The sequence below is a fragment of the Psittacula echo genome (assembly GCF_963264785.1).
Source record: "Psittacula echo genome assembly, chromosome: 2".
Classification (NCBI taxonomy): domain Eukaryota; kingdom Metazoa; phylum Chordata; class Aves; order Psittaciformes; family Psittacidae; genus Psittacula; species Psittacula echo.
In genome coordinates, this window is record NC_137737.1 from 146,658,452 (window position 1) to 146,685,222 (window position 26,771).

The window sequence follows — 26,771 nt, forward strand, 5'->3', positions numbered from 1 at the left end:
GGTTGTTTTGTCCTTTTCCTAACTCAAACTGCAATTACAGGGATGATAAAACGGAAAATACATATATATGCAGCAACAGCAAAGAAAGAACAATTAGCTTTGCACCAGTAAGAAATAGCACAGAAATCCTTGTGTCTTTAACAAACTGGCTCTCAATATATATTGTAATGTATCTTCATGACCCAAATATACTTAGGAAGAGCATGACAATGAAATCTATGTAATAAAGGAACTAATGCAGTAAAGTTACTACATTTTATTAGTAGAAGAAAACAATTAAAATGATATCCAGGTAGTAACTTAGGAACCAAATGTCATAGCTGTCTCTTCTGCTACCAAAATATGTGTACTCTCTTCCTAACGGTCTCTGTCCCCAAGGAAAAATAAATGTATCTAAGAAATACTTGTTAGCAATGCAATTACAGGCTTAATTCCCCAACCAACTTCAGACATAAAACCAAAAACAAGCTGAAGCCCTTTGCAACAGCAATGGAAAAGAGACAGAAAACCACAAAGTGTTCAGAGAAAGATAATAACATATTTTTACAACAAAAGCTGACACACTCTTTGACAATAACATTTGAGGAGTCATTAGCATTTGTTTTTCAACTGTATTGTCTTTTTCTTTTAAGCTACAGCCTAGAATGAAAAACTTCTTCTAAGAGAACACTCCGTGCTACTCCTGAACAGGACTTTTGGGGCACTCAGACACCAAAGTAGCTTGCCAGACCCTCAGAAAAGCAAAGCAACTGTATCCAAATTATATTTCTTGGCATTACTTACTTCTGAAGCTCTGGTCCCTCCAAGGAAATAAATGAGAGCTGAATTATTTGGACAATGTTGATTCAACAGTGAGAGCTGAGACACTGGAAAGCTGATTCAGAGTACTTCTGAAATGTTGGCCCTAAAGAAATGAGATTAAGAAAGAGTTGAATAAATAAGATAAAAAAAGGACAAAAAGTGCTAAACCTCACTTTTTCTGTGACCATGCTGATTAGATCCCATTCTTCCACACCTTGGAGAAACAAAACCTTCAAGAGGCCTAGTGAGGGCCACATGAAGTTTGTAGCTGTGCAAGGCTTGTACCTTTGGTGTTTTTCAGGACCCCTGTGCTGTGGTCTAGATTCATCCCACATCTCCTTGTGTACTTACCAGTGTGCTCCCTGACCAGCCTGGGCACCCTGTGCTCTCCCACTATCCTTAGAAAGGACTTGAGCTCATCCAGAGATGTCTGTCCTGGGAAGGGCTGCCTCAGACAATTGACTTCACCAAGAGAAACCGTGAGTGAGCTTGGACACTTCCCCACATGGGGAGGGAGTGACTGATATTCCTGACTTAAGGCTCTGGCCTCCGTAGGAGAATTCTCATTTGCTTCAGTAGCAGCATAGACTTACTGTTGGAGGTAATGGTGTGCACTACAAAATGGTACCATGCTATGTTCCTGCTAAATCCCTACTCTCAATGCAAACTCCAAGTTCTTTGACAAGGCCCTGAAAAGTAAAGTCTTTTTCTCCCCAACTGCTTTGTGTAGTTTGAACTTCTACCTCTCAGTAGAGAAATAATCTGTGGCTATCAAAAGTCTCCATTCTTCTGAAATATTGGCGTCAAAACCAAGATAAAAATATTGATGTTTAAAAATTCAGTATTTTAAAATATTCAACATTAACATCCTTGTAATGATTTTTAAATCAGCTCTAAATCAGGGTAGATATTTTCCTCTGACAGTCACTTATAAAAGGTTACTGCATTACTGGTTTCACAAGAACAGGGAAGTGCTTTTTCTCTTGATTTTTCTTGCCTTCAGCCCTGGATCCCAAAACGACAGATCGCTGGAGGGGTTCCAGTTGCAGGCACTGGAGCTCCATTGGGTGAAAAAGCACATTCTCACTTAAATGCAAAAACTGTAATCTTCAAGCCCCAGGAATTAGGGCAACTAAGATGATTAAAGGAGTGGAGCATCTCCCCTATGAGGAAAGACTGAGGGAGCTGGGTCTCTATAGTTTGGAGAAGAGGAGACTGAGGGGTGACCTTATTAGTGTATATAAATATATAAAGGGGGAGTGTCATGAGGATGGAGCCAGGCTCTTCTCAGTGGCAAACAATGATAGGACAAGGGGTAATGGGTGCAAACTGGAACACAAGAGGTTCCACTTAAACTTGAGAAGAAACTTCTCAGTGAGGGTGACAGAACACTGGAACAGGCTGCCCAGGGGGGTTGTGGAGTCTCCTTCTCTGGAGACATTCAAAACCCGCCTGGACACATTCCTGTGTAACCTTATTTAGGTGTTCCTGCTCTGGCAGGGGGATTGGACTAGATGATCTTTTAGGTCCCTTCCAATCTAGCATACTGTGATACCCTGAATCACAAATGCCTGGATCCCTAGGTTGGAAGCAATGCAGTACAGAGCTGCTCAAGTTGATGCCAGAGAAAGGTGGAGAAGAACCTTGCAGATGATCTCTAAGATGTGTCATGCCTGGTAAAACTGACTGACTTCACTGGCATTTTCAATTAATAGATGCACCAAATTTCGCTCTGTACATTTAAGCTGTCAGTATCTACTCCCATAATGACAAGATGAGAAGGTTTCTGTGATGGGCTGGGTTTCTTTTCACGTTTAAAATATGACTGGTTAAGGTTGAAATGGGATCAAGGATACGCTTTTTTCACTAATGGAGATTTTGGATAATAGTGACGAAGAGCTTTCATTTGCAAAGTGTGATGCCTCACACGTCTGTGTTGGATGCAAATCTTGAGAAATGTCCTTGACGAGGGTCATTAGAACTGGTGAGATTGGATATGTGACATTTTTAACGTAGACTCAGAAGCAAGCTTCATTATTATTGAAACTGAAGATTAATTTATTGAGATGGTCTGAATAATTTCTCTGAAGCAGAAATTCCACAGACAGCTGCTGTCTCTCTCTTAATGAGTTTCAGAGTCTGTATAAAGAGGAAACCCAAGTCTCTGTGGAAAGCTCTGAAGAGATTTCTTTCTATCCTGCCTCACAGCCTGTCTCCTGAGAAACACAACCATCAGCACTGACAACAATAAATACAAAACAAAGGTCTAGATTAAATGCTGGGAATGATCTATGGCGTTGTTCTGCTGGTATGCACCTGAGGCTCAAGACCCTTTTGCAAAATGGTGGAAACTCATCTATCTCCCTAAAAAAAGTTGCATGCTTCCAGTGATTTGAAACAGAAACAGGCTTTATTCGTAATCTTCTGAGCTAGATTTTAAATTTTTCTTAAATTGAGGGTACTTAGACCTGATACTTTTGTTTATCACCTTAGGAAGACTGAGATCCATTGTAAATCAGGTCCAAGGCCAGGTTTATTTTTCAGGCATCCCTAGTTTGTGATAGGATGTTGGTGCTTTCTAACCACCAAGATGAGTTGAGAAGCATGCAGGAGCACTGCAATAATGGTGGTATTTATGGGATGGGGAGCCAGCGGAAGTCCTTGTTGGGTATGAGTTATAAGCCTGTGTTAAGTTTCAGGGTGCAGAGTTGGAAAGGCTACCTTCCTTGTCCTTCCTTCCTTCATCTCTCCTGGCAGCAGATTAAAATTGCTACTTTATGGCATTTCTGGGATGGTAAGTAATGTGGTACTTCTGTCTTGGAAAATTTCTGCAAATGCCCTTATCCTTACTATTCATCCATGGACCTGAGTCTCTTCTCAAACCAGCCTTGCCAGTCATCCACATTGTCAGGTCTGGTAAGTGGCTGCAACATTAAAAAACATTAAAGAGCAAGTATTTGATGTCCAGACAAAGTTAGGTAGTCTTAGGAATGAGTTAGAAAACTGATCTCTTCCACCAAAGGGTCTTATAAAGGTGCATAGTTGGGTATAAGCACCTGGGAAAAGGCTCTTGAGAAAATGACATTAGAGAGGCAGAGGTGTCAGCACATTGTGGAAAAAACATGTATTTCTGCCACTTGTCAGTGGCTGTTCAGGAAGGTGTTTGAGACACCATCAGCTCCTCGGCTCACAGCTTCCAGGGAAGTGCTTGTACAGCTGACATGTGGAGGCAGCATGTGGACCTCTAATGGCATAACCCCATTATTTTTGCATTCGTATCACATATAAATGTGCACCCCTACCCCCATAAATCTCAGAGCACATGTTCTGCAAGTTAAAAGAGGGGAGATCCCAGCTCATCATACACATATTGGGCTACCCATGGTAAAAAAAGACTGCAGAATTTAAACGCAGCACCCAGTGTTTGCTCACTGCCTATTTCTAATCTCCCCTGCAAAGACAGGACACAGGTAGGGATCTCAATCACAGTCTGCTTCTGCCATGAATACAGTAAAACACAGGCAGCACCAAAGCAAATTTTCCCATTAGAGCTGAAGAGCATGTCTTGGGGCAGCTGTTAGAGAGGTGAGGCTGGAGGTCTTCTCCTCCCCTCCAGGGACCTTGGCTGCCCACAGAACTAACAAACAGAATAAAGCAGAAATAACAACCGCAGTCCTTCCTGCCAAAATGGAGATTTCAATAACCTGTGTCACAAATGGCAATAATAAGCAGCCTCTTCTGTTTCAAACCTAGGAGCAAACATGCCAGGGGTAGAAATAAATCTTCAGAGAGATGGCTTAGATTAAAAGGCTTGCACCAAGCTGGGTGAGGGAGGTGTACTTTCCTCCCAGGCCAAGGGAGCAGAAAGGCAAACAGTGGTTTGACTGTTTCCAGGCAAATTGGGCTGTTTTAATTACCTTACCTTCCTTCTCCCTTGACCCTGAGCCAGTGGCTGAGAGAGCACACACTCCCTGCATGACTGGAGTGCGTATAACAGCATCAAACATGCACGAGAAAAAAAGGAAAACAGGGAGGGAGGCCTGAAATGTCCAATCTGACGGGCTCAACAGGTTGCTGGTTGGAATGTTAGTGACGCCACTAGCACTAGGAAAGCAGCTTTCTCTTGCAGTGGGTTTATTGAGAAGATTATTGAAACCTTTTCATTTAAAAACATTTGGCAGAGGCTTCTGCATGAGTCAAGAGGACATTTTTTGCCCACATCCACTTCTAAGAGAGAAAAGAGAGTTTAAGGCTGGGGAAAAAACCCAAGCAAAACCCCACCAACTTTCCTCATGGCTGCCAAAAATGGTCTTGAAAGAGCTTGCCTTGTGAGTGAGAGGGACACCAAGAAGTACTCCTTGGCCCTAGACAGGTAACACAACTCTGTTTTTATCACTGCCATTGCTTTGTCTTTGAGAGCAATATGAGATCACCAGTATGCCGACGGACTGCAGAAGTTAAAGTATGGAGTGTTTCATGGTGCATACTGGGAACATCTTTCAGTACTTTCAAAATGTTTGTTTGATTTTTATCTTCCCAAACTTTGTTACTAAATGTGTGATGCGTTTACTAGACAGCAGCCTGATGTGTCTGCATCTGTGATGGATTGAAGCAATCTACTGTTGACAAGCGTCTCCTGCTATGTATTTTATAAGCTTAGCAGATTTATTGTAAGATGCAAAACCTCATGGATTATGCTGCAACTTTAGGCTGAATTATAATAGTGCTGTTGACACCACATTTGATTCAAGGCTCCTTTAAGCTTGAACATCTAAATTATCTATTTGGTCTGAAAGAAATGTGATGGTGTTAAGGACCTTATCCTGCAAAACTTTATTCATGTAGATATGTCTACCAGACTTGGAGCTGGTGTACTTCTCGTTTGCCAGAGAGGTCCTGCGAGCAAATGCTCGCCTGAGTAAGGAAGGACCCTCTGAAAACATATAACATAGCTTGGGTTAAAAAATGAGTATAAATGTCTATCACAAACTAGTTTTGCAGTTGAACTTCTTTTCATTCTTCCTCTTGACTCAGACCAGAAAGTATATTTAAAAGAAAATAGCTGCTCAGTTACAGCTTAGCACCTTTTGACATTTCCATTATATCATTGGTTTTCAGGTTATTTAGTGCTTGGCTCTCTTAAAATGCGTGGGACAGAAACTTGGCATAAACACTGCCCGTTCAAATGGAAATCTGTCTCTCCATGTTCTTATACTGGGGTCACTGCCATCGTATTTTAGTCATTTGAGTGTCTGGCTTGCTATTTAAATATTATTACATGGCTCCATAAATATACATGGCACTGTTCAAAATGACTCTTGTGGTAATATTTATATCTTAAAAAGATCCCATATGATTCTGCAGTTTATTCTGGTTAGTGAAGACTCTCAGAGCTTTTTTGATAGTCTGCAATTTTGTGGGCACAGCTTCAATGTTTGAGGTCCTTTGGCCCTTTGCTGCCTCTAGATGCAAAGACATCTCTGGATGAACCCTTTACGTGGTGCGGGGTAGGGTGCCCTGAGACAGGGATAGTTGTTAGGCTGACTTGTGGGGATGCTCACATTTTCCCTAGATCACCAAGAACAGAGAATATCCCCAGTGAGAAGAGGGGTATGATGCACACTGGGGACAAGAATCCCTGGCAGCTCATCCTCCCATCTGAGAGCTGACTCATCTTCTGGAGGAGTCGATTTCTTTCTGATAATTATATCTTCATTTAGGATTGAAGTTAGTTGGGGTGAATAGCTGCAGCAATTGCAATTGTTGGGCTGATTGCTGCAGATACATCCAACAGCCCCTCAGCTCGAGGGCTGGTCCCAGGAGAACTCCATAGCAGAGGTCCTGAGATGACTGAGTTACTGCAGTGGTAACACAGCTCTCCAGGAGAAGAACTTCTTGTCCAGGCATGTGGCTTTTATGTTGCACCTCCTCTTGGCTTTTCTTACCAGGTGAAATTTGATTAACTACACAAACTCATTACTCTGCCCCAGCAATAACCAGAAACAGGGGCTGAGAACTGAGGTTTCCCTCCTGTTTTTCAAAAACAGGAAAAAGCTGGAAGTTCATGGGAAGCCCTCGTCCTGCTGGTCCTTGCAGCCCAGTGATCCAGGATGCCAGCCTTGGGGCCGGAGAGTGGCAGGGGGGATGCAACCTGCTGGGCACCAGCTTGTGCAAACTGTCTGTGTGCACAGCTTCAGGTGCCTTAAGCCAATCAGTAGAAATAGGCTCATCTTAGCCTTTGGCATAAATTACCACATTTTTCCGTTCCCTGTGTGTAGGCTTAATGAACAGCTCTAATGCTTTCAACAGAATTTATTTTGCACACAGATTGCCAATTTCTTTGCCATCCCCCAGCCTCCTTCTTTTTAATAAATGCCATTATTACAATACACAGGGAACAAAACTGTTTTTATCTTAACCATGTGAGTAGGAAGTCTGAAAACAGACCCCTTTTCCTTCACAAAATGCTGTGTGGGGGACAATGCTCTGTACATTTCAGACCTGTCTGTATTCACTAGTGGGTTTGGATGCATTGAGGTTTCCCATGCCAGACTTTAAATGCTTGCAAGAGGGTGAGCTTTAACTGAGCCTTCTGAAGAATCAGATCAACTGTAGGCTTGCAGGGTCATTCATGTTGTAAACGACCTCAGGAGGCTTCTGGTCCAACTTCCTACTCGAAGGAGGGTCAGCCAAGAGATTGAACAAGGTTGCTCAGGCCTTTATCTGGTTCCAGCTCTAAGGATGGAGACTGCACAACATCTCTGGCCGATCTGCTCCGATACTGAATTATCCTCACAGTCAATTTGTTCACTTATATTCAGTTTAAACCCCTCTTGTTTCAATTTATGGCCATTGTGCTCATTCTTCCTCCATGCACAGCAATAAAGCTTCATCTTCCTCATCAAAAATACTGGCAGGCTGCTTCTAAGTGCTCATGAACCCACTTTTTTCACTAGGCTGGACAAGCCCAGTTCCCACAGAAGAAGTGCTCCATCCTTGGTCTCTTTCTGCTGAACCCGTGCCAGTTTATTGATCTTTCCTGTACTGGGCACTCCAAAACTGGGCACAATATAATGGATGTGTCTCAAAAACCTGTCCTAGGTGCAGGACTTTGCATTTGTTCCTGCCAAATCTCATAAGGCTCCTGCTGATCCCATTCTCAGCTTCGTTATGGCAGCATTTCCCTCCAATGTATCATCTGCAGCCCTGGATTGGCGTCATCTGCCAACTTGATCAGAGTGCACTCCGACTCCTCCTCGAGGTAGCAGAGAAAGATATTACACGGGACTGGTCACAGAATCACAGAATCACAGAATCCCAAGGGTTGGAAGGGACCTCAAAAGATCATCTAGTCCAACCCCCCGGCAAGAGCAGGGTAACCTAGAGTACATCACACAGGAACTTGTCCAGCCAGGCCTTGAATATCTCCAACGTAGGAGACTCCACAACCCCCCTGGGCAACCTGTTCCAGTGCTCTGTCACTCTCACAGTAAAGAAGTTTTTCCTGATGTTCACATGGAACCTCCTATGCTCCAGTTTACACCCATTGCCCCTTGTCCTATCACTGGACATCACTGAGAAAAGCCTAGCTCCATCATCCTGACACTCACCCTTTACATATTTGTAAACATTGATGAGGTCACCCCTCAGTCTCCTCTTCTCCAAGACAAAGAGACCCAGCTCCCTCAGCCTCTCCTCATAAGGGAGATGTTCCACTCCCCTAATCATCTTTGTGGCTCTGTGCTGGGCTCTTTCAAGCAATTCCCTGTCCCAGGATAGGACCTCACTTCTCACCAGTCTCCAGGAAGGGCATGAACTTGCATGTAATGGCATCAGGGTCTGAAGCTGAGCGCTTCTTTATACAAAATGTGTTGCCTGTAAGTCATGTCAGGAAAGATTCATATAATGTCTCTTTAAAGTAGGTCTGAATAAGAAGTCTGAATAAGGTGTCTGAGATAGTTTTCTATAGTCTTTTTACAGTCAGTGCTGGTCGTGGGAGAGCATATCTAGTGACCTAGATATCCACTTTTCAAAGTCTAGGGAATATCTTGACCATATTCCTTAAGTTTCCATGAATGAAGACAGGCCAGATGATTTTATTTCTTTCTGACAATAGATCAGTGTAATATTGGGCAGAAATATTCAACATCCCACTGCATGAATCAATGGATTTGCATCAAATTGTACCAACTATACTGTGAATTAGATTTTGGCTTGATCCAGCATGGATTTCTGGATCTCTGGTTATGTTCTTTATATAACACTGTAGTGAGATTTGAATGCCATCACACAAGAGAAGCTCAAGACTTCTGGTTTCAAGGTATTTATTTTGTCTCTGAGACAAAAGACAAGAAAAAAAATAAAGGAGAACAATGCTGAAAGCAGGAAAGATGTGTAAAACCTTAGGGCTTGTCTTCATGTAAAAGATTTTAATAGAGGACATTAATGTGACTTGTAGCTATTCCTGTCTATCAGTGAAGCCTTAGGCTTGTAATTGATTCTTGTCAACCAGGTTCATTCCAGTAGACAAAAAGTTTGAAGTGAGCCTGGGGGATGATTTCTTCAGGTGGAGATTGATTTTCTATAAAAGCACATAGGGAATATTCTCTTCTTCTTCTGCCTTTCTGCAGGCAATATGAAAACTCTTATGAGATCAAGAGTCCTCATCAAATAAAGACTTTCCACCACTCCTTGTGCTTTGCAGAAGTCAGTGCTCAGGAAAACGTTAGGTGTTTCATGTGACTTTTGAAGGGTTTTAGCTGTGGGCTCTGTGGCTATTCTTCTTTGTACCGGCTTGCCAGCCTGTCCCAGGAGCATACAGTATCTTAGGGGACTCACCAAAGCCCATCCCATTGCTTTTGTCCTCAGGTGACATTAGAACCCTGTAGAAACGACTGTGTATGCCCAGTACTGGCCATACATCATCTCCATTATGCCCACTTCAGTTATAGCCACTTCATCTCAGAAAAAAACATTAGAACCAAGATAGTAAGAAGTATGAAACAGAAATTAAATAACAGGGGTGTAACAATGATGCACAGCATCATGAATTATGTGATGAAGGTAAACAGGGAATAGCTGCTCATTATTTCTGATAGTGCCAGAACTAATTAAAAGAGCAGGCAGGCAGCTTAAGAGTAACAAAGGATGCATTATTTTTACACAAATCATAATTAAACTGTGGAACTCAACACCTTCAAGTCAGCCAGGTTTGTGGAAGAAAGAAGTGTAAAAGTCTATTAGACACAAGGTCTGGTTCAGCCGCCTCCCAGCCTCCAGATTTGGGCAGCCAGGGAGCAGTACTGCTCTGGACATGTTCCTTTATGTTACTTTGTCCTTACATATTCCTTCATGCTCAGGATGGAGTTTGGATACTTGGCTACAGGCATTTTGGTCTAACTCCATGCAGTTATTGTTCTACTGTTATGCAAAAGGATATTTATTGACAACACATTTATGCATAGATGGCCAGGCTCTCAAAATGCAACTAAATAAAAACCATAGAACAAACTGCCATCTATTAGTCATCTAAATGTGTGAAGATATATAAATGTTTGCCTTTCTTTTATGCCCACAATAAGGAAAAGGAGAATCTGGACAGCCAGGCTATAAACTTGGAAATATTCAAGACTGATACACCAGTTGGAATCAGAGTGGTGCCAGCATAAGGGAGATGACTATGGCTTTGATAAATATTCCTCTGAAGGCAGTTTTATTACCCTTTCAGGCACCAAAAATGTTACTATGTCCCCTTGTGAAGGAGATGATCTCCTGTGGGAAGTGCAGTGATTTTGCATTTTACTCTTTTGACTGGGGATCTCATAATGGTCTGGGAGGATGGCAATTATTCCCATCAGCCTGCAGATCAAGGCACCCAACTGATAAGTGAAAACAAACAAAAGGAGGTGTAATCAAAAGCTCTTGCTAATGATTTGAGTGGAATCTGCAAGATGTATTAGTATTTCCTACTTCCCCCCTTCCAGGCACAACTCAGTGGGAGCCCTTCTGTGACATTCCCCTGACTATCTCTGTTACAAAGGAAAGAGAATTTGAAATGGAGGAAAGATGTTTTTTTAATCTGGGACTCTGCTTGCAGTGTGCTTGTGCAGAGATCTGACACTCAAAGGCTACATGTTGCTCTAACACACTCAGAAGGGGTTTATGGTTTGACAGAGCTGATCTCTGCACCTTGAGCTTTTGATTCACACATTTATAAAACTGCCTCTTAGATTCTTTTAATTAGTGGCAGGCTGCTCTTGGAAGAGAAAGATAATGGTTGCGCATGGGAGCTGGCAGGAGTCTTCCTAACTCATCAGGCCAAATGCTGCTCTGTAAGTTCAAAGGGAGCAGCAAATGCTCACCACCTCTGACAACAGGGCCACTTCTGCTTAGGTACCCTTTAGACAGAAAAAAGTGACATTTGTGGGTTTATGCTGTCTCTGTTTGCTTTTGCGCATGCTCAGCAAGATCTGTGGATAGTGGTTTCCTACCCCTCATGGTACTCTGAGGTTTTGATAGTTGATGGAGGGACTTGAAGATTAAAACAGGGAGGGGGATCACAAAGCGACCTATTTTGATAACAGCAAGGAAAGGATTTGGTGGCTCAGAAATACGCAGGGGTAATTTTGGCATCCCTGCCCTGACAGGCTGTTGAGCTGATCATGACTCACGTTGTTAAGGCGATTTTAATGTTCAATGCCAGCTGATGAAAACTGAGTTAAAGGGAAATTAATTTTGCATTCAAACTATAGGAAAGTTAACTCCAGAGAGGGATCACGAGAAAGAAAAACTTGCATGCCCTGATTTTCAGGAGAGAGTGGGAGAACTACAGTATTTTATCCACCCATCTCAAAGGAATCAATTTGTGGTACCTTCTGAGGAGCCTGATGAATGTAAAACAAAGGACTAGAGAAGGACTGGCTAGTGGGGACCCCAGCTGCCAGATGGGCAGCCCATTCTCCAGGCGGCCCAGCTCCATTTGTTTGTTGTTATGTGGAAAATAAAGGAAAACACTTACAAAAGAACTAAGAAAACTCAATCTCCAAGCATCAGGCATTAAATCTGCTTTTTCATGCAAGCTCTTCATCTATGTACAGAGGGAACCAGACGCCTGTACTGAGCAAACAAAGACCACATGCTACCCTGGCCGGGAAACAGGCTGACTCAGGGGAACATGCTGCATCCTTGGCACATCTCAATAATATTTACAAAGCTAAATCCACGCTGATTATCTACAATTGCAGGCCTTGGCTGCTGATGTGGGTCAGCTCTTCTCCTTTTGCCAGTACCTCTGTGGTGCTGATGAACACGAGGGGCTGAGGCATGTGCAGATGCCTCAAAGTTCTGGTGGGACTTTGGACTCACAGAGCAGCTGCAGCCCCCTCAAGCTGCCCAAAAAGGCATCTGGGAAAAGCTTGTGATTTCAGTGCAATTTTTATCTTGACATGAAGATTGGCAGTCACCAGCACGATTTCTTTCCATTGAGATTTCAGGCATCTTGACGCTTCCATAAACAGTGCAGAAATGCCGCAGAAATGCCACAGAAAGTTGCCAATATCCATGTACTTCCCGGAGCACAGGTCTTTACACACCTGAAGAAACAATTCTTACTGGTCCCATAGGAAAGTTCTTAGTCAAAATGGGGAAAAGAGGCTGTCATTACTGGGACAGCTAAGCCCAGCCCCACATCATGTCCCTATGCTGATTGCAGACTTGGAAACAGCAGCGGAGTTTGCTGTGTTCCTGGGTAATGCATGTGGACATGCATGCACAGCTGTAGCAGGTGGATATATGGATGTTATGCATATGCATCTGGGCAGAATTCACCTTTTGATGCCACAGTGCATCCCACAAGTCTCAGTACATGGCAGTACATGTTTTACCAATGGAGCGATCACATTAGGAGCAGCTGTGGCAATAAGTATTGTATCTGGAGAGGCATAATGGTTTTCAGTTAAGCGTCCTGGGACAGGGTTCAGGGGGTTGTTTTGTTTGTTTGTTCCTATTTGGGGTCTCCTCAGTTGAGAGATGAGGAGGAGGGAATGTCCTTGTACAAACCACCCTGGGGGAGCCTCTGTGCTGCTCTAGTGAAAGCACCATATAATGTTCATCCAAGAGCTCCCGCTGTTGCAATGCAATGTGCTCCATCCTGGGCTTCTCTATTGCAATCCCACATTTCCTGCACATGATCCCTCATAAGGACAGCACTGAGATTTTGTGGCAGAGCACATGTGAATGGGAAATCACCCTGTGATGGAGCAATGCTCAAAGAGCCACTTCTGTTGAACTTCTTGCCTTTCTATGGTATCAGTGGCACAAAGGGGTCAGCATACTATGAACAATTGATTTACTTGATTTTTGATTTTTTTTCAAGTGTCTTTGAACCTTTTTGGCTAATATTTTCTATGCCAGGCCCCGCTGGGAGATTGATAGTTTTTGTACATATGGGGAAATTTGAGATAAAATAGTTCCACATGCAAAGAAAGGAAAGAAATATCTTTACTCACTTATATTTGAGAAAAATAAGACACTTCTTTTTTTTAATCATCTTCCCAACAAATCTCTTGGGAATAAAAGAATGAATTTTTCTGTAGAATTGTCTCCATGCTATGCTGAATCTTGCTACTCTTTGCATGAAGTATGACTTTATCACACAGTGTGCATAAAATGTACAGCCTAAGAAAGTCACCCCATGCTTCATAAGCTGCTAAAGGATGTAGGAAAACCTGAAGAGCTGGGAAGTATAGCCAGAGCAGTCATTTCATGAGCAGCTCACTCCTGCAGAGCCCTGCCTGTGCAAGCAAGCCTCTTCTATGTCCTGCTCTGCTGTTCCCAGTGCTGCTTTTATTTTTTGAAAGCATTAATTACATAGCTTCTGGGGCTGCAGGTCTAGATGCCCAAATCACCAGGGTTTTCCTGTTTTAACCTTTCCTTTCTTTCTTTCAATCCCAAAGGATGAGCTGGCATCAGAAGAATTTAAATGAAGACAGGCAGCAGCAAGAAGCAGAAGTTGCTGAAGTTAATCCAGCGTATCACTGTCATTTCTACTCACAGGCCTATGAGAACAGAAAAAGGGAGCAGCATCAAGCCAGGAGGAAGCTCTGTGTAGCATCAGTAATTTGCATCTTCTTCATGATTGCTGAGATTACAGGGGAGTATGTTTGCCCAAAGAGAGCTCAGTTTGGTGCCCAGCACAGCTATATTCATGCCCTTTCACATGCACTCTGACTGCTGGGACCCCTGGTGCACATAGATCAGCCCATCTGGGGTAAAACAACAACTTTCTTCTCAGTTAAAAAAAAAAAAAAAGTGTTTTTTCTAAATGTGAAATTATCAAAGCAATTTCATAAAGTCATTTATTGATTGCATCTGTGTAGGAATACGAAGATCGCTTAATGGTCTGAACTGTTCTCCCAGGTCTTTAAGCTGAGTTAAAAGTGGCTCACATGTCTTAGCATCATCTCAGAAAAGGTTTCTCATAAATTAGGCTATATTTTTTTGGAAGAGATTAAAAGATTTCACATATTTATCCAGGCCAATGAGACCTCAGCACTGATTATGGTTGCTAGCAGCAGGGTCTGATATTAAATGCAACAGTCTTTGCAAAATCCATGGAAATTCAGGGCCAGGTTCACCATCTGTTTTTCTTCAGTTAAGTCAATGTGTTTATACCAGGGCGTGTTTGTCTTTTGAATTGGCCTACTGGTGTGTCTCTGGATCAATGGAAGATTATTCTCCTGTCTAATTAGCTTTCACTTCTGGACCCATTCAACAATATCCAATATAAGTATTTGCCTTATTCATGGAGCATTAGCTTTCATTTTGTTCCACCAACGTGCTCCCTGCATGGCTTCTGTGGTACTTATACCCACCTGATAGCTCCTGACTCCTTAATTTCCCCTTCTCTGCAGTGAGGTGAGGTATGGTAAGGCATGAGGAATCTCACACACTTTTGCCACTCCTGCCCCAGGGGATGTAGCAAAAATCAGGTAGGAAGGCCTCTGAAACCCATGTTTTCACAGCTTCAACAGCTCTGGAAGCCCCATGAAAATAAAATATGAAGGCTTTCTCTTCCCCACAGGTAAGAAGTGAGACTGAAAGAGTCACTGCATTTCTGTCTCCTCCCCTGGCTGTCAAACCCATCAGGGGCTTCTCCCGCTCTTCCCTCCCAGGCGCTTCCTCTGCACGAAGCCCTGTTGTTTGTAGGTCATCTTCATTTCCCCCATGAAAACTGATGCATACCATTAATATCCATGCAATCATTTCCAGTGCTAGAAGTGATGCATTATTAACAAAGCCATATAATCAGTAGGCTTAAGTTTGGTGAATGCAGCAATGCTAGAGGATAATTGAAAGGACAGATGATAACGTTAACTAAATGTTTCATTTTGCTTAATGAATCATACAGCTTTTTTGCAGTGACAGCTTAAGTAACAGGCTTGAAGACCATTTTGCTTCAGACCATTAAACTTTGACAAACCAGTTATTAACTGCCCTTACAGACAGCAGTCTATAGAGATTTTTGTAATTATGAGCCATACATTTAATTTTTGTAATTGTTAGGCTAGACTGGCTCTGCCTGATGATTGACCATTGAGTGACTGACAATTTCTGCTGCTTTGTGGTATACAAAGCTATAAACATCCACTGTAGGCAATAGTAAGTCATAAAGGCCACTTGTTGGGATCGTTGATACACAGCAATAAAAGCCTGTAACTGTTAGACAGCCTCTACTCTTGAAAATGAAGAATATGTTCCCTTTTCTGCTCCTCTTAGGGGCAAACAGCTTCTGTGGGCTTTATTATGCTAAACAGAAGAAACAAAGCTGCATCACTCCCAAAGAGGTTGAACAGGTGTGCTTCCTTGAAACCCTAGATCTTTCCATGATGTTTTTTCTCAAACCATCTGTGCTGGTCCTTACTGCTCTCCCAAAAGGGGCACTGGTGGCTGAGCCTGATACACCAACTGTTGCCGAAAGACAACAGTCTCCGTAGATTTGGAAATACTAGCCAAACTGATTATACCCTATGTACAGCCCTGACATAAAAGTGCTTTCCAAGGATTTTTAGTGGCTAAGGACCAAATGTGGATTTCAAAGTAGTTTATTTCCATTTGGGCACTAGAAAGACAGACAAACCCTACATGTGTTCTCATACCTAAAAAGAATATAAAGACTTGACCACATTGCTAAGATAAGCAGACCAAGATCTCAGAAACTCACCCAAGGCATTAATTATGCCAGCAATACATGAAACAATAATTGCATACCGTTTTTGAAAGATGGCAGGCTGGAAGCAAGCTTTTTCAATGCTGTCCCTCAGAACACAGAAATACAGTGTTGAAAATGCCATAGGGTTTTGCAGGCAGCTTGTGCTTTACATATTTGTTTGCTCAAACATAGCTGATGCCTTGGTTGTTAACATCTGTGCTCTGTCAGATAAGCCTGCTTCCTTCTGCTATGCAAAATTGCTTCCCACTTGAGAAACAGCTACCCTGTAAACAGTGAAAGCCAAACAGCTGTGTCATGGGCAAAAATTACACGTGCATTTACAGCTGCATGCTCTGGGAAATCCCTATTCTGTTGAATTTTTAATTTCACTGCAAGAAATGAGATGCCCCCAGATTCTGCAGTCATGTTTTCCCCCTTTTGGAAAGTAACTTTCGGCTGTAAATGGGATGAATATTGAGGCAGCAGAGAAAAATAATATATACCTGTATGTGCAATATACATTGTCCTGTGGTGACAAATCATAGCGTTAGGTATGATATCTAAAATCTGTATATGGGAGGAAATTAAACAGATAGTCCATCCTGCTGGCATGAAGACTTGCTATCTATAAGGAAATGAGAGATGTCTACATGTCCCTTTGGCAGAGGTATCTTGCTAATGGTTTGAATGAGGCATTTTATGATGTTTTTCAGGATTCATTGATTCTCATATGGGTTGTAGTCAGGAGAAACAGGTGAGCTGAAATTAGTTAAATGACTGAAGTATGGAAATACATTGCCAAAAGCAGAAACCCAATGTTTTGGCTTTAATATTTCACATTTCCCTTTTTCTACATTGCTATTCTGATGAAAAGATTCCCCTGCTATAACAAGCTCACAGGGCAGCTTCCTGCCTGTGATCCTTGTCAAGTCCTGCAGCCATCAGCAGCTGGAGTACTTTAGAGCAATCTTTTAGTTCCTTTGGATTTGCCTTTAGCCCTGAGACATGGTTAGAAAAGTTTGGCAAAATAATGCTATTTGGCTTACTGGGTAAAATAAATGTGGTTTCAGCCTGAAACGTTGATGGGTTTTTTTATTTTTCACAGAATTCACATGAAACCAAAACCCCCCAAAGTAAAATGACATTCAGCCACATTTTTTGAGCTCTAGCAGGAAAATTAAATCATGCATTACAGACGCAAAATGATAGATTAGTCCTATGAACAGAACATTTTTCTCTACGCCTTCACCAAAATGGCTGGTTGTTTATCACAGCTTTCTACTGGGACCTTCCCTTTTATTCCAGTTTTAGTGTTGCCTGTGACAAATAAACAGTTGGGCATCCATCCACCCAAAACTCAGGAAGAACATGCGTATTTTCCTATGACAAATAGGAAATTAATCCCATAAGCTAAGTCTCTGAGTTTCTGTACATAAATAAAAATATCAGTGATCTGTGAAAAGACAGTGGGAGGATACTGGAAATGTGATCACTGATATTTCCTGAAGAAATCTGATATTAAAATAGACACATTAAAACAGTCCAATAGTAACATCACTAATGTATCACACTATTCTTATTGTCCTTCTCGGACAAAGAAGTTTAGCTTATTTCTTCCTGTTACCTCATACCTTTCACCACACGAGCAAGGTACGAAATGAAACTACCATTGAAGAGTTTTGAGTCGTGCATTGAAAATGGAACGCTCCCTTTGATTTACTGCAAAGCAGGTCTTGAGTTTGATCCAATCAACTCAAATGTCTCACCAGAGCCATGATACAGATGTATGTTTCACACAGGTGGGCATATTGCTGGGAGCCTGGCAGTGATCACCGACGCGGCACACATCCTGGTGGACCTGACAAGCTTCCTCATCAGCCTCTTCTCGCTGTGGCTTGCCTCCAAACCTCCCACCAAACAGCTGACTTTTGGGTGGCACCGAGCAGGTAGAAAACATGTCACAGTATGAACATGCGGAATGGAAAAGAGGTCATCATAGCCAGGGACTGGAAAACGAGCCGATGTCCCACAGGTCTGCAGATAGAGATAGTGCACCACTGCCCTCAAAGCCTCCGGGACATATGGCAAACAGACCAAGCCAGTAAGCTTCAAAGAAGTGAAGAGCACAGTCATGTCTTACCTACAAACATATCTTTCAGTTCATTTATGTAGTTTTGGGGTGGTGCTAGCTTAGGTTGAGATAACAGTAACTTCCCTCAGTGACTTGAGTGTGAGGAGGGCTGAGTCCTCAACCTACTAAGAAACACAAGTTTCTATAAAAGTAGCAATACCCATTAACATGAGGGTCCACTCCATTTGTAGAATGATAATTAATTATTATTATTATTACATTATTCTTTAGACAATAATGTTCTACTTGTACAAAAGTGCAATCCTTTAACATCTACCATTTTTCAAATGGCTCCAGAAACCTATGCACCTGAACTGAGGACTCAGATGATAAATGCTTCAAGGCTGTACACTATGAAGGTCCAGAAGTAGCTTCTGATGCAAGATGCCTGTAGGCTGAGGTTGCTTGTAGCTGCAGAATGTACCAGGGAACACATATGCCATATGCATCTTGTCTTTATATTTCTACAGAAGTATATTCTACCAGCTTTGCTGGAAACAAGCTGCTGGGTGAAACGGGGGCTTAATATGACTGAAGCACGGCTGGCATTATATACACAACACAGACCTGAATTTTGCAGCCTTAGTAAACTACTACTTACCATCATCTGACCCAGAATTACTTTTTGTGTTTATTGTTTTCTTAGCCTGGGAAGAAAGGAAAAATTCTCTCTTGCTAATATTCATGAGGCTCATGATGTTCATGAAGCTACCTGAGGTTCAGCCACCTCATGTAGCTTTACCCTCAGTCTGTGTTAGATTTTTTAGGTTTTTGTCATTGCAATGCAGATCTTTAAAACCAAACTTTTATTGTCTTTTTATCCTGGTAGCAAAGAGAGCCTTGCATCAAATATTAATGGCTAGTTAATTGCATTCCGTGATAATTATCCTGTTTCTTGTTTATTTTCCCTGCTATATTTCAAGTTTAATATGAAGGTGCATACCTTAATAGAGTAGCAGAGGACAATCAGGGGGCTGGCAAAGCCACTGTGCAACGACTACCAAGGCCTTGCAGCTGCAGCCCTCTGTGACACTGGGAGCTGTTTTTTCACTTCTTTTCTCAGACTGATAGGGTTTGTCAAGCAAAGACTGTTTATGACAGGGCTCGGGTTTAACAGAAACCACCTGAATGCCTCCTATGCTCTAAGCCAGAGCCAGGCAGCAGAACCAGTCAAGTGGTTCAAATTCAATGAAATCCTTTGGGTGTGCACACACTTTCAGAAACGTGGCTAGAAGCACAATATTGAATGAGACTGATAGTGTGAGCTAGACCTACCTCCAGGTAGGAAAGCTGTCTTCAAGCTCAATTTCTTTATTTCTGGCATGATTCAGAGATTCCCAAACAATCCCATACTATTGTTTGCTCTGCTCTGTCAGCGCCAGTAGTGATGAAGAAATGTAACAGAGAACATCTTGAGTAAAGCAATTAGTACTACTGAACTGGTTTGTAAGCTTAAATAAACATTTGCTAATACACTACATAGAAAAGTAGTACATATTTTTACCTATGTAATACAGATGACCTCTAACACATTCAGTTGTGGAATATATGCACACATGCACATAGATTCACTCTGGTGTTCCCAAAAGCTGTTGACTCCTTTCATGCCAATGATAGCATAACCATCAACACCTTCAGCTGGGCCAAATTTGCAGGGTTTCAACCTGTAACTTGCAGAAAATATAAATGCCAGCTGTGCTTTATGTTAGCCTTCCTTTAAGCAAGACTAGATTTCCCTAAGAGTGCGCTTTCACTTGTTATTTGTCAGTTTTAAACAAAATAGTTATTTTGATAAGTGTCTGAAGCCGGACTGCTGCAAAAGGTGTGTCAATCAGAAAAATATATTCAAAGCCATAAGATGAGTTTCAGCTGCTTTCATGGACTGTGCCAGTGCAAATTTGTGCAAGGGTTTTGCTCTTTATGGCTATCTACTGCCTTTCACTTTACTGTGAGCTTTCGTTTACCTCAGTATTGTCTCAGCTGCACTCATAAAGTGACACATTTACCCATTCAAGTCACATGGCAATTACTAGTCCCACATTCTATTAAAAACATGCTGCACATTCATATGAACATCCTTGGACCTCTCCTCCGGCAGTTCAATAAGAGGTGGCCTTGGGGACTGGATTTATTTGAGCCCAACTCAGAGCCAATAGAGACAAAATTAAATTTCACTGCCCCAGGGAGAAAAAATAAATTCTTTGTCCTTTCATGCTGATGGCACAAAAGTGATTTTGTGGCATTGGCAGAATGAGTCCCAGGAGAGAGGAAGGAGAGGTTTTGCTGGCTGGACCTCGCTGGGGGCTGTCACTGGCTTTCTGAGGGGTGAAGTGAAAAGAGGTGTGCAGAAACAAGGGAGGAAATAGGAAAAGGCTCATGTCTGACAGTGGGTTTGGGTGAGCCAAGCCTCTCTCTTTCCCTCCAACCTCTTCCCCCATGACCAAGACAATCTTCTTTGAGAAGGAGGGCTGGTTCCTGGGGTCTTCACACCAAACCGGCAGGGCCAGGCGAGTACATCAGATGTAAAAGAATTGCTCTTTTATCCTTCCTATTACAGCTCCTTTTGAGAGGAGTTCAAAAACTCCACAAATGACCTTTTTCATCTCTTCTATTTCTCCAAATGCCACATGAAATCAACACTGGAAAGAGGACAAAAGTAAGCGCAGATAGAACAGGGTTAGGCCGTCACATGCATAGGGCTGCCCTTGGCAGCCACTGGATTTCCTATGAGCAGAAAGGGTTTTGGCCCCTTCTTTGTGAACATCAAGGCTGCAAATATAGAAGAAGGAACTCTCCTGGCTATAAAGCTTACAAACTTGGAACCATTACCATTAGACTTTTATAATTTTTTGCATTTCTGTTATGATTCCTGTAAATATCATTGTTTTAATTCCTAGAAATTCTGGGAGCTTTGCTGTCTGTGATAATCATTTGGATGGTGACTGGTGTGTTGATATATTTGGCTACCTTGAGGCTGCTACACCCTGATTACAATATTGATGCTACAGTGATGCTCATTACCTCTGCTTGTGCCGTGATCTCCAACATCTTGTAAGTTAGTTTTCCTTTCCAGTATAACTTTTGAACCTTGAACATGCTGCTGCATTTCAATAAAAAACAACAGAGAGATATTAATCTCAAAAATATTAAGTGTTTTTGAGCTTCATGAAGATATGGAAAAGGGTAGAGAAGAGACATCTTGCTTCTCATTGAATGATGAAGTTGCTCCCTTCCTGTTAGCTGTGGCACTGGGAAGGGAGATTATGAATGCATAAACTCCAGGAAAAGATTAATCTCCATCTCACTTTTTATAAGATGTCAGAGCATTCCAGAAATTTATAGAAAATGAGGCCTCATTAATTACCCCATTCACAGACTTTCTGGTTTGCATGCAAAGCACTGAAACACCTAGGAATTATCTGCTTAGCCATTGTGCATTTTTACTTAATGTGTCTGATTTTACTGTTCAGCATTCAGAAGTGAGAGGAGTGATGATGTGTGTGACATCGCTGCCTTCAGAGGTGCAGTAACCCCACTGATATTTGCAGCTTTACATCTCTTGCAGACTGAGCCTGATTCTGCACCAGACTGGCCACGGGCACAGCCATGGAGCACAAGCCAGGGAACATGTGTCAGCCCCTCTGGAAAAGCCAGCTCTGAGCAATGCCAGCCTGCGGGCAGCCTTTGTGCACGCCATCGGAGATCTATTCCAGAGTCTTAGTGTGCTAATTAGTGCACTTATCGTCTTCTTTAAGGTTAGTTTTATTAGTTCACTTGCCTTCTTTGCTATTAAGGATAACAGTTATTTTCATAGAATTGTGACACAGGGTTCTATGGAAATATTTTCTCTGTCTTTATGATATACATCGTAATTTAGTCAAAGACAGTTACACTTATTCTTGGTAATTGAAATGGCTGCTGAGAGTATAACAGTTGCTTCTTAGTGTTTCAACTGCAAGGAGGATACTTTGGTGTCTCTCTTCATCTGTAGTGCCTTCATTCTCTGTGCTGAGGCTCCCTAATTGGGAAAGGATGTCAACACTCATTTTGGACTAGATGAATGGAATGTATTATTCTTTGAGATTAACTAATTTAAAATGGCAATAACCAACAGTAATGTAATTAACAAAATGATGTGTTCGTATTTTTCTAGCCAGAATACAAAGTAGCTGATCCAATCTGCACATTTGTGTTTTCCATCTTTGTTTTGGCAACGACCATCACCATTTTAAGGGATATTTTGATTGTGTTAATGGAAGGTAGGACCTCATTCCAGAATCAATACAGTTTTATTTTGAGGGTTTTTTTTCCTCTCTCTTTCTACATAATGCTTATACTCACTGACAAAAGCATAATAGCACATATCTGTATCAGTTTCCAATAATCTTGTAATTCTGATCATACTTTGAACCTAATTACAATTTTAATCAAAACTGGTTTCTACAATTACACTAGAAGATTTATACATATGGCAGTTTTCATAACAACCTGTGTACTGGTGTTCTGTTAATGAACTCCCAATGTGTTCCTAAAGCCGAGTTGGTTTTGTTTGTCGTATGTGTGACACTGCATTTTACCACCTCTCATATTTTTGGAATATGAGAGTTCTACTCTCTTTGTTCATTGTGTAATAATTGCTTTACCCAGGCCGTGTTTTGAACTGTGTCTGTGAAATAGGATGAGTGCAAGAGACAAGTTTAAAAGCTTTTTAGTTATGCCAGTCCAGAAAAGCAAGCCAATGGAGCTTTCCAGTCAGGTACAGGTACAAGAGAATAGACAATTCTCAGCACATCACAGCAAGAACTATGCTGAGCAATATTTAATTCTATCAGATAAGCACCTGATCATTTGGTTTGCAAGGCTAAATGACTTAAGCAGTCATAGATGCATGTTTTTGCCTTCCTTACACTGAATAGCATAATGTATCCTCTTTCTCAGCTAGGAAGACATAAGGATTAAAGGAAAAAGTAATTGTAATAGAGTAGTGTTAGAATGGATATGAGTTACTCAGTGACTGTCTGCCCGTTTTTTTACTTCTCTCTTTCACTTTGTATCTACTTTTGTATCAAGACGGAAAATTTCCAATATTGTTTTTTTATTCTAGGTTTGAGTTGCTTTCAGTGATTTTGAGATAGAGATATATTTATATATATGTATATATATGCGTGTATATATATGTATATATAAGTAACAGTGTACCTAGACAGAATGCAGCAACTGCCTGCCTCTTGGATGCCAAAACAATCAGAAAATCCCTTGATTACTGCAATAAAAATTAAAGTTCCACTGACACTCAGGGGTCTCTTTCTCAGGGCACTGATTCCCAGAAGTGCTTTTGTGCCAAGACTGGCAATGCTCAGTTCGCCTCTGCAGCAAGCCCTTACACACTGTGCTTCTGAGGAGGTCCCTGAAGCCAGTCTCCTATCTCCTACAGAGCATATTCTGCCCAGAATTTTCTAAAGATAAATTGGATGCTGGAGCTGGTGTTGGAGGTGGCTGTTACCCCAGGCATCCAGTCTGTCCTGGGGTGTCAGCTGCACAGCCCTTGCAACTGACTGTGTCATGCAGGCACTGACTGCCTGTGGTTTTCTCCAAAAACCATGTAGCATGTACATGTCAGCATCAAATTCTTCTGAGTAAGTCAGAAGAATATAGCATATCCTTGTTGTCATAAATTGATAAGACAAAGCATAAAACAGAAGTCATTAACGATTACAAATAATTTTCCTTTATGGCATGATAAAGTTAAGCAATATTGTGCTTGTCATTATTATATTTCATAACTGCTGGCATTAAAAATATTTTTGTTTTCTGACATAAGTGAAACATGATGAGTGATAAGCATAACTGTTCATGAGGGCATAGAGGTGCATTTCCCAACTGCCAGCTCGTACTCCAGGGAAGATCTGTAGTTAAATTCCTTGGTCAAATTTAGATTTAGATTAAATTCTGACTCATGTTGCAACTCACCCTATCACAATTGTCCTCACTCTGACTGAGGGTCATCACTGTCATCCTCTTTTGTAAGAAGGCTGATCTAGGAAAACAATCACTGATCTACTGAATAACTAGACCTGGGATCTAATCTCATCTGAGATTCCCCAGTCAAACCATTTTAATCTTTATGTTTGTCTTTCCCTCTCTGCTAAGCAGATGCTTTTCTATTGTGTAAATGTATTGAGGGGAAAATCCCCGAGATATGTTAAGGTAATGCCATAAAATCTGCACTCACAAAAGATGTTGGTGCAAAACTAAGACAGTATCGGGCTAAACAGCTTACTTCCCTATGTAAACTGAGCCCTCAGAGTATCATCTCTTAAGACATGCATGAGTCTCATTCTTCCATGGGGAAGTATAAAACAAGAGATATGATTAAATTTCACAGTGAACTCTGAAATGAAAAAGCATTGAATATTTTTATTAAAATTATACATCTAAGTGAATAAAAGTTCATGATGCACTTTAGTCTAATGATCATTATTCTTATCTCTCACTAATTTTTTTCCTCACCAATTTCTCCTTTAAGGAACATCAAAAGGATTTGCTTATGATGAAGTGAAGGCAAGAATTTTAGGAGTTGAGAAAGTGGAATCTGTTCACAACCTTCATCTTTGGTCTTTGACAATGAATCAAACTATTTTATCTGCTCATGTTGCCACAGGTCAGTAAATTTCTGTGAACAGGGAGTAAGTATTCAGCTGCTGCCTAGTAAAGGTCAGTCTCTCCTGACTGGGATACAACTGACTCTATCACTATTGCTTTTTAAAACAAATGTCATCATTTTGTTGGCAAAACAACAACAACAAAATAACGACAACATCAACAAGAAAAGCTCTCAATTCCTTCTCACAGAAATCTTGCCAAAACAACAGGGGCAGCTACTTAGCTCAGAACCTGAAAACTGCAGAGATTGTGGAGCAAGGAAGCAAGCTACAAGATATTTTAAATAAATAAGAATTAGACCCAGGCTATTTTTTTTTTCACAATATCAAACAGGGTTTGGAGTGGATTTGTTGAACTTGAAGACTGTTGATCCCTGTAAGAAGAATTTACAGAGCAAATCTGCATTCCTGATTCATCTCTAACTGTAAAACAATCTTTAAACTTGGAGTGCAGCTGTAACTCCAGGGGAAGAGTTTGTCTTTAAATGCATTTTTTTTAATGTAGATCTTATTCTTGTTGATGAACTCTCCAATATCTGCATCAATTTTCTTATTTATCTGTTTGCTTGCACATGGTAAGGTTTACTTCAGAAAAAATTCCACCTCTGTTTGGCCAAGAATGGATTCAGAAATTAAATCCTTTACGGAGTCCCCACTTCCCCAAAAGACTGGGTCTATCAGCCACTTGTATCTGTGTATATCACTTGGCACTGTTGCTACTCCCTGACTGGATGAATTAATCTTTATTAAGTAGTCCTGCTTTCCTCCAGTCTTCTGCCAAACTGATCGTTTTTGGTGATTACTCTTAGCTCAGCTCTTGCTGAAATTGCATGTTCTGACCACATTTGAATGAACAAACTTCTGCTGATGTGCAGGTTCCTGAAAGGAGGATAAAAAGGTCAAGAAACAAACTTCATATTAGAAGTTTGCTAATAGTTTCTGTCAGTAAACACTTACTCTTCTTTAAAGTATTATATTATATGCATTTTGATTATTTTCTCCTTGCTATCTGTAGCAGACACAGAGGACAGCCAGGAGATTTTGAGAGATATTACCCAAGCACTGTTTGAGCACTACAGCTTCCACTCCATTACCATTCAGATTGAATCGGGAGAGGATCAGAAACATGACTGCATCTTCTGCCAAGAGCCCAGGGATTAAAGGGAGCAGTATGCTATGCATCCCTCTTACAGGTCAATGGAGACCATATGTGCTGGTTGTATGTAATTGATTAACAACAAATGGCAATTAACTGAACTAAAAAGCCTTGCTACTGCGAACAGTGGATGGATCTTTATCTGTTGACACCACCTAGCAGCAGAGAACATGTATTAGGTCCATCCATCAGCTAATTTACCTGTCTATCAGGGGTTACTTTCAATTACAAGAGAAAGTATCTAAATTATTCTTGACTAGAGCAGCAGATTGGCACTAAAGCAACATTAAGTGTGCCTGTTTGTAATCACAGGTAACAAAAAACTAATCAACCTTCAAATTACCAGCAGACCAATTAGCACAAAATGTAATGAAACGTAAGTTTGGTGTCACCAAAGATCAATACTTACTCAGGATAAAAGAAAATTTAAATTAGCAGGAGGGATGAAGAGATCTGGGAAAGAAAAAAATGGTGACATGTGCTTTCCCTGCCTTTTGGCAGACACCCCTCCTACTGCATACTAAGGTGAATATCAGATGTGCACCATACTCTGCAGCGTAGATCACAAAAGAATTCACATTCTCATTTGGCAAATATTGCTATTATTGGCAAATAAAAACTCTTTAGTTTTTAGCTACCCCTATCTATTTTTCAGCTAGCATCAGCCAGATGTGGGCAGTACTCTCTACTATCAAGACAACCCATAACTTCTATCACACTGCATCATGATAAGTTGTGATGGAATAAAAGTGATAAATGCTCCATCCCTGGCAGCATTCAAGGCAAGGTTGGACAGAGCCTTGGGCGACATGG

The 26,771-nt window shown here is 41.3% G+C and overlaps 1 protein-coding gene across 1 annotated transcript; it reads left to right on the forward strand.

Moving 5' to 3' along the window:
• Nucleotides 1–5,093: 5,093 nt before the first annotated feature.
• SLC30A8 (solute carrier family 30 member 8) lies at nucleotides 5,094–25,963 on the forward strand (the record flags this gene model as incomplete). Its single annotated transcript, XM_080611438.1, has 8 exons — nucleotides 5,094–5,173; nucleotides 13,755–13,955; nucleotides 17,792–17,955; nucleotides 21,038–21,191; nucleotides 21,706–21,895; nucleotides 22,294–22,399; nucleotides 24,667–24,801; nucleotides 25,818–25,963. The coding sequence occupies 8 exons, from the start codon at nucleotides 5,094–5,096 to the stop codon at nucleotides 25,961–25,963; spliced, it is 1,176 nt and encodes a 391-aa protein (XP_080467564.1).
• Nucleotides 25,964–26,771: the final 808 nt, after the last annotated feature.